Raw genomic sequence first — 9,033 nt, 5'->3', positions numbered from 1 at the left:
AGCTGCAGTTTCAGGACCGCAGTTTCAGGACCGCAGTTCGAGGACCGCAGTTCGAGGACCCTCATTTTATCTGACAGCGCCACCTAGCGAATTGGATGACGAAATATACTATTGAGTACGTGTCACTAGATCACAACAAGATAGGCTATTTGAATGGTTTGAGAGAGGCAAGAAACAAGGACAACTGGGGAATTTGATTATTCAGATATGGATATATTTAATACAATACTAAACAATAACAATCGCAGTATCACATCCATCCACACCTCCACCAAATACACCTGCATCGCTCCATCCAACTCTTCATAATTCCCTCCACCCCATCAACCAGCAACAAATTTTGAAGGATTTCTAGATTTTCGCGACCACCAAAATACCAAAAAGAATGCGACCAAAGCAGTAATCCCCACAAACAGTAACTTCTGTCTTCAACTTGGTTGTTAACAGCTGTATGTTTGGCAATCAGTGTAGCTCATAGGTAAAAGTAGCTAATGTGAATCAGGTGTGGTTATGTATAAAACCACTCCGGTGTCTTGAAATGATTTCGACAGCAAAGTTGAAGTTAGCTAGCTAACGTTAACTTTATTGTCCAATTCAAGACACCAGAATTGTTTTATACATAACCACACATGATTCAAATTAGCTACTTACACTCTGATTCTCGTCCATCTTGTCATGAAACAAGCTACATCACTTCCTCTTCTTCTTCTTATAATTTAAATTCGAGCCGTAACCTGCATTCACTACTGCAGGAAAATATTGATCAGAATCAGAATTCGGTTTATTCGCCATGTATGTTATACAAACACGGAATTTACTGTGGCAGGGAGGTGCAAAACACTAAACATATAAAGATCTTAAATTAAGTAAAAGTACAAAAGTTTAACTATTTTTAAGAACTAAACAATCTAAGAATACAACAATTTAAATATAAAATAAAATATATATAAAAATAAGAATAATGAGCAGCGTGAATGGTCAACATAGTGCAGTCGGATACTGAGATAAAGTGGCTTATGCATACTGAATTGCCATTAGATGGACTTATAGTTAAATAAGTGAATGAATGTCAATGGGAGTCCTTGGCCTTGTTGTAGAGGCCAGTAGCAGATGGAAAGAAACTGTTCTTATGGCGTGAGGTTTTGGTCCTGATGGACCGCAGCCTTCTGCCGGAGGGGAGTAGCTGGAACAGGGAGTGACCAGGGTGGGAGGGGTCGGCCACAATCTTCCTAGCACGCCTCAGGGTCCTCGAGGTGTGCATAAAACGAGGGTCCTAGAATTGCGGTCCTGAAACTGCTGCTCCGGCTCTGCAGGTACATGCTACTCAACCGGTCTGCAGTCATCTCTTCTGGGTCACTGTCGCCGTCTGACCAGCAGGGGGCCTTGTCCTTGGGTTAAACCTGACACGCGGCAGCTGGATGATTGTCATTTCCAATCCGCCTGCAGGGCCTGTCTTGTAATTGGCAATGTGTGAGCTAAATATTTCAGTCAAAACATATGGATTCACAAGACTCACTAACATGTATTGTAGTTGTACGGTGGATCAGCCATCTGTCGTTGAGGGGATGGTAGGTACTAGCTGGAGTCTTCCTCTCAGCTGCTGAAGGTCCAGCCCAGAGAAACTCACTGTAGCACGCAGCCTCAGGGCAGGCTGAACAGCCTCTCCCATCCCGCCCTTCAAACAGCTCCGACTGTGCCCTGGCCCCATCCCCATCCCCCCCCACACACACACACACGCCCGCACACACACTCCAACCCCCCACTACCACCCCATCCCCACCCAGAACTCCTCCCCCCACATCCCACACATAGATAGCTCCACCCTCCCTCTTATGGAAGCATCCTGTGGACCCAGTGCAGGGAGGGAAAAAGGCCTCTACACAGGGAGGGAAAAAGGCCTCTACACAACAGTCAAATATGGCTGACTTTTCCACTGCCCAGTCAAGCCGCCACTCTATTCGGCCTTGACTCTTTGAGTGTTTGTGATACCATGAGGCAAAACAGAAGACAGGACTCTTGGATGGCAGCAGAAAAGTGGTTGTGACCTCCCTGTTCCATGGCTGAACATGTCTGACACACCAACCAAACCATCACAGGTGACTGATCTGTCCTTGTCATGTTTAAACAAAAGACCTTATCTGTCCTTGTCATGTTTAAACAAAAGACCTTATCTGTCCTTGTCATGTTTATACAAAAGACGATCAGCCGTCTGGTTAACAGCTGGACTGGGGAACAAGAGTTATAATTTTTTGATAGTTGTCATCAGAATATGGTTTTGGAGTGATACATTAACCCTCGGGGCAAATCAAATTAAAAGAGTGTGTGTGTGTGTGTGTGTGTGTGTGGTAGGACCCAAATGCAGGAGAAGTAGCCAGGCAGAGCATTAAACAAGGGTTTTATTAATAATAGGGAAACAAACAGGATAAACAGGTAACATTGGCAAGGACGAGACAGAAACTGAACACAAAACAGGAACATTAATACACAGAACCAAACAAGACACAGATGGACATGGTAACACTAACGAGAACTGAAACCACTCAACGAGGCACATGTGAAGACAATGACAGACACAGGGAAACACTAGGGCAATCATTACTGATCTTACCTGAAGGAAGTCATCAAATAGAGTTCTATTTAAGAGAGTCCTGAAAAAAACCTCCTGAAAAACAATACTCTTTTGGCAACAAAAAAATAAACTTTACAGTCTTTCGGAAAAAACACTGTAATTCAACTCGAGGTCCTTGGGAAGAAATAAACTGAAAATGATTTTTATACGCATGTAAGGAACAATGAAATCCCATACAAGACACCCTGATGGTATGCAAGAGGCACAACACACCAGAAAGAGACAAGGGGGGTGTTCCATCAACGTCGCTAACGCAAGTCGCACTTAACGCCCGGGACACACTGGCTGCGAAGGGGAACCACATGTAAAGGCCGTTGGTTACCAGCAGTGGCGAACTTACACCCTTTTTAGCACCCCTAAATGTAACCCTTGTGAACCTTCGGGTCACATGACCCAAAGGTTCACAATGAACCATCGTTGTGTTTACCCAATTTTACCCAATACAAAAACAAATAAAAAGCATTTTCTTTTAACCTTTGCAATGTGGGGGGTCTGAGACAGCCCGATAGTTAAAAGAAAATTCTTCACTTTGTTTTTGTATGCGGTACAGTTGTCGTAATACAACGGTGGATCACAATGACTGATGGGTCAGAATGACCCGAAGATAACACAAATATCGGACAAAGTAAAATCGCGGACGATTTTGGAATCCCTGCCAGACACATTTTTTAGGTCTCGACAACGCGACGTCTCGCGACATTGACGGAACACCCCCCAGGCACTTAAACTACACAACTGATGTATGGATATTGGCATTAGCTTTGGCTTAACATAGGGTGATCAGACATCCTCTTTTACCCGCACATGTCCTCCTTTCGAGACCTAAAATATGCAACAGGTGTTGTGCCGAAATCTCACTCCCTGACAGAATTCCACTCCCCTACGCGTGAACGTGTGCACTGCCTGCTACAACATAATTCACATATTACCTCATTCCGATGATAGAACAGTGTAGCACAACATCAACGTTGTTTCTCAGGTGCAGTTCAACATCACGTCTATTTTCGTGAAACAATCATTCAGATTTACATGTAGCACGACATACAAATCGTATAGGCTCTCAAGTGCAGTGCAACATCACTTATATTTCAATGAAACATGAATACAATATCCCACTGACAGTTTTCTCAAAGCCTAAGACGAGGGAACCAAGGTTTAACAGTTTACTCGTAAAAATCGCCTCGGTTCGCCAATCTACACATAGCAATAGCCTACGCTAGGAAGGCAGTGCGTGCGTTCACACATAGGGGAGTGGAGTTCTGTCAGGGAGGGAGATTTCGGCACAACACCAGTAATGCGTTACTCTAATCTGACCACTTTTTTCAGTAACGAGTAGGCTAATCTAACGCGTTACTTTTAAAATGAAGTCTGTAAAGTATCTGTAAAGTAACTAAGTTACTTTTTAAAGGAGTAATCAGTAATCAGATTACTTTTTCAAAGTAACTGAGAAGTCAGGTGGCTGAGCGGTGAGGGAATCGGGCTAGTAATCCGAAGGTTGCCAGTTCGATTCCCGGTCATGCCAACTGACGTTGTGTCCTTGGGCAAGGCACTTCACCCTACTTGCCTCGGGGGAATGTCCCTGTATTTACTGTAAGTCGCTCTGGATAAGAGCGTCTGCTAAATGACTAAATGTAAATGTAACACTGAGTGTAGCTAATCACAGGAACATTTACCTTAACCATCCATCTCTAGGTAAAGGTTAAGCAGACATCCCAACCTGCAAAAACCCATTTCAGAGAGGTGGGTTCGCGGCTATTTCTTTATATGCAAACAGACTCTCTAAACATCTTCTCTAAAAGGAAATGTCACTTAGGCAGTTCCTCAATCTAGAAAACGTCCCAGTTCAAATAACAAAACCTCAAAAAGAAACCAGACACTCCAAACTGAAGCTCATGTGAGACGAAGGGGCGTGACTGTGTGTGCTAGTGTGTGAAGCGTGGGTGTCAGATTAACCATAGATTCAGAGAAGCTGGAAAGGAAGAGTACTGAGGAGACATATATATAGTTATCTACAATAGGGATTAAAAAAAAACCATTTACATAGATACATTGCTACAATATACATAGTGACAATACGGTTCAGTCTACGGAATAATATCCTGTGGATCCAGGAACTTGAAGTCCTAAGGTGAACTGGAGCTGAGCATGTACCACTCCACGTGTACTCTGCCTGCCTAGGAGGATGACAGGGAATGTAATGGTGAGTTTACTTGAACTGTTCCAACTGTTAATGATGATAACGTTCTGTGGTGTGTAACAATGAGAGTCTGTGTGACGACGGGTGTCTTAATCTGGTCTCGGAGTCAGGGGATAAGAAGGAAGTTAGTTAGTTAGCAGATTTAGAACATTTGCAGGAGCACAGAGTTTAATGTTTGACTAATTATTATGTTTGAACTCAAATGTAGCCAACTTCATGAAGGAGAGACATTTCTTCATTCTTCATGCAGTATTTTGTGATGGTGACCCAGAAGGACCTTCAGGTCTCAGCTTGCTCATGTGTACACGACAAAACTTCACCAAACCAGTTTAGAAAGTTCATGTTACAACATGCTGGAAATGGCACAGCTACAGCAAAACGATTGTGGTGTTGTGTCTTGGAGGAAGATGGTTGGGTCATAAAAACATCTACATATACACTACCGGTCAAAAGTTTTAGAACACCCCAATTTTGATTGAAATTTAAGCAGTTCAAGTCCAGTGAATAACCTTTTTTTAAAAGGTTTAGGTTCTTAAATTAACAAAGGAAGATAGACAGACCATTATAACCCTTAAAAGTGTATGTATTTTCTTTAGACTACAGTGAGTACAGTTTCCTACACCAACTGGAGGAAACTCTGACAGGAAGAGGTCTAGCAGACCCAAAGCCACAACAAGACAAGTTTCCGAGTTAACAGTTTGCGTGATACACGGCTCACAGGACAACAGCTTCAAGCACAGCTTAACACTGGTCGAAGTAAGCAAGTCTCATTGGTAGCACTTTTGGTTCAGGGTGCCTCTCACTCTGTGGAAGTTGCCGACTCTGGATCCAGCAAAAGAGCCCCCAAACCATCAATTTCAACCATCAACTGAGATGTGCCTACTTCGACCAGTGTTAAGCTGTGCTTGAAGCTGTTGACTCTCAGAAACTTGTCTTCTGATTCTGTTGTGGACCTCTTCCTAACGTACATTACGTACCAGTAGTGTACGTATGTACAGGCAGACAATGTACAGGCACGTACCCTATAAACCCTGCATCTTGGTCTCGACTTGCTAGCTCTGTTGCTTCACAGGGCTAAGAGAAGCAAGCTCCCCTGTGTGCCTAGATCAGAATCAGAATCAGAATGGGATTTATTCGCCACAATTCGCAAGTTTGCACAGACAAGGAATTTGCTTTGGCAGGAAGGTGCATACAATAAACATATACCTAAAATTTAAATATGTGGACTAACTATACTAAGGGTACATAAACTAGCAGTACTAAGTGGGATTAGAATATAATTAAATATACAATAAAATATAAGTTGCCGTAAATTACAATATAAAAATACAAATATTACAAAAAATACAAATGTACAAGATACCATGTTGTAATGCAGTGCAAAAAGCAGAGTGTTTTAAGCAAGAAGTCATTTGAGTCAGTGTGGTCCCTTGGCCTTGTTGAAGAGGCCAACAGCGGAAGTGAAGAAACTGTTTTTGTGGCGTGAGGTATTGGAGGTATATTAGATACATCTTTATCAAGTAGTGCACTAGTAGTAGTAGAGTCTTTGAAGTCAAGGACGTTTGTTTTGCTTGCGCATGTAGCAAGGTATGGTGGTACAAAGTTGTCTAGCTGATATCAGAATCATAAAAGGGTTTAATTGCCATGAAAGTTTGCACAGACAAGGACTTTGGCAGGAAGGTGCATACATTCAACATATCATAAATCTTGATAGTGTTTATCCAAAGTTCTCGCGCATGACTGTTTATCCTAAAGTTCTCGTGTGTGTGTGTCTAGGAGTTTTGACCCTGCTAAGCTTAACAAATGACATGCTCAGTTAAAGATGTAAGATGAGGGTCAGCATGTTTAGGTAACTTAATTTTTAATTAATTTTCATTTGGGGGGATCCACTTTCCTGCACTCAAGGAATGCTGAACACAGTATCCTTTTATGTAGTATAAAAGGTTATATCCTTTGACACACTCTAGCTAGGGTGCTCTCGTCATACAGTAGATCAATAATAGATACACATGTCTGATCAATAGGTTCCCTGATCAAGCGGTTCTCTGTGTCTCCAGCCAGGTGGCTCTACGGCCTGCTGCACGCACCGGGTTCTCCGATTAGCATGGCTGTGCGTGCTGCTGCCAATAGCTGCAGGCATGGTCTTCATCCTGGGGTACCTGAGCCTCTATGGAGTGGATCCCCAGCCCAGGAGGTCTTACCATGTGTCTTACCCCCACCCCTATCACTTCATCCTGGACGAACCGGACTGCTGTCTAGGGTACCAGACCCCCTTCTTGGTTCTGATGGTGCCAGTGGCTCCAGGTAACCTGGTATCCAGGCAGGTGATCCGCAGGACCTGGGGGAAGGAGGGTGTGGTTCTGGGCCGGGCGGTGCGTGTGTTGTTCCTGCTGGGCATGCCAGGTGGGGCGGGGGTGGAGAGGCAGCAGGAGGAGCTGAAGACGGAGAGCCTGGAGCACCACGACCTGCTGCAGAGTGACTTCCTGGACAGCTACTTCAACCTGACCATCAAGACCATGGTGATGCTGGAATGGCTGAGCTCTCGCTGCCCCAACGCCTCCTACGCCATGAAGGTGGACTCCGACATGTTCGTCAACGTGCACAACCTGGTCAGCATGCTGGCCGCCCCAGACACACCCACCAGGAACTACATCACGGGTCAGATTGCCCGCTTCAGCCCTGTCCACAGAGACCCCGCCTCCAAGTGGTACCTGCCCACAGAGGCGTTTCCTTCCTTCATCTACCCCCCCTACGTCATGGGTTTCTGCTACGTGTTCTCCCTGGACCTACCCGGACGGATCCTAGAGGCGTCTCGCCACGTGCGAGCGGTCCACATCGAGGATGTGTATGTGGGCATGTGTCTGGAATACATTGGCGTCCTTCCCACAAACCCGCCCGCCAGCGATTTGTTCAGCGATAAGGTGTTGGCATACAGTCACTGTAGCTATAGCAGTCTCATCGCTACCATGACCAGCGGCTCTGATTTACTGATGGGGCTGTGGGAGGACTTTCAGAAGCCTGGTCCCACGTGCCCTCCTTCCTGGCGGCATCTGTTGATCCAGGCCTTGCACCGAAACTGGTCCACTAAACTTAGAAAGAATTGATTTCCATTATGTTGCTGAAATCTGCTGGCTCCAAGCTAGCTAGTTTGGCGGTGAGTATATTGAATAAGCCTAGTTAAAAGCAACACTGTCAACATTTCACTTTTATGGTATCTATAGTTACAGCTCAGTGGTGGAGCATTTGACCGCAAGATGTTGCAGATTCAAAGCCCCTCTATACATTAAATAAGACAAAAGCTTAATTGAAAGCACATTCATGATTATGTTTTAAGAACAGAACATTTCAAGATTGCCTCATCATACAACCACCACCAATATAACCACCAAAACATTCTAAACAGGAAGTAGCAATCTTATCTCCTCCCCTCCCTCCCCCCTCCTGCCTGGGCTTGCAACTCCTCCTACGTCTGCATCAGGAACGAAAGAGTCCTAGGTGACATTCTTATAAATGCTAGATTGTCTAACATTGTCAAACGCAACATTGCATAAACATTTATTTAAACATTGCTGCTATAAATGAAATCCATTTTTATAATAATTGTGTTGGTCCGTTACATTTGATGTATTCATTTACTGTATTAGACAGAACTATCACACATGGTGTCCAAGAAGTAGACCCTCCAAATTGCAGATGTTGCTACATCGCAGTCTGTATTTATGAAGCAGTTTTATTTTGATATATTCTATAATTTATGTCTTGATCAGTGATAAATGCCTGTGTTTTGTTGACTATATATAGTTGTATATATTTGCTGTTATTGTTTTGTGTGTTATTTGTTTGAAATGTGGTCCATAGTAGTTTTTTAGCAGCTGTTCTGGGCCAAAGACTCAGGGCGACTTTCATGTCAAATTAAGATTTAATCAAGATGATTAAATCACGGACAGTCAGTTTGTATTAAAACAATAAAATATAGTTCACTCTGCTTGATTATCTCTGCTGATTCTTACTGGCTGGTTATACCTCTCTTGCGCAAGATTATTTTGTGCTGTGTACCTGTGGAAAGAGGAATGATGAAACATAATTCATGGGAAAGAGAGTAAAGAGAGGATGTAAGGAGAAGAAGAGCAAGTCCGCACCTGTTCTGAAGAAAGAGTGGTGGGAGATTCCAGAGAAAGACTGAGAGAAAAAGCAGAAAGAACAAAAG

At 43.7% G+C, this 9,033-nt stretch overlaps 1 protein-coding gene across 3 annotated transcripts; it reads left to right on the top strand.

Moving 5' to 3' along the window:
- The first annotated feature begins 4,570 nt into the window (after positions 1 to 4,570).
- On the top strand, positions 4,571 to 8,816 carry LOC136942123 (beta-1,3-galactosyltransferase 2-like). Of its 3 annotated transcripts, none has more exons than XM_067234910.1 (2): positions 4,571 to 4,829; positions 7,013 to 8,816. In XM_067234910.1, the coding sequence occupies exons 1-2, from the start codon at positions 4,812 to 4,814 to the stop codon at positions 7,928 to 7,930; spliced, it is 936 nt and encodes a 311-aa protein (XP_067091011.1). In that variant the 5' UTR covers positions 4,571 to 4,811; the 3' UTR covers positions 7,931 to 8,816. The 3 variants fall into 3 exon arrangements, with proteins under 3 accessions (XP_067091011.1, XP_067091009.1, XP_067091010.1); XM_067234908.1 differs by having other exon boundaries at positions 6,884 to 8,816; XM_067234909.1 differs by having other exon boundaries at positions 6,851 to 8,816.
- The last annotated feature ends 217 nt before the right edge of the window (positions 8,817 to 9,033 follow it).

Source organism: Osmerus mordax, chromosome 4, assembly GCF_038355195.1.
Source record: "Osmerus mordax isolate fOsmMor3 chromosome 4, fOsmMor3.pri, whole genome shotgun sequence".
In the NCBI taxonomy this organism is placed as follows: Eukaryota; Metazoa; Chordata; class Actinopteri; order Osmeriformes; family Osmeridae; genus Osmerus; species Osmerus mordax.
The sequence above is the reverse complement of the archived record's forward strand: the minus strand, read 5'-3'. Positions and strand labels throughout refer to the sequence as shown.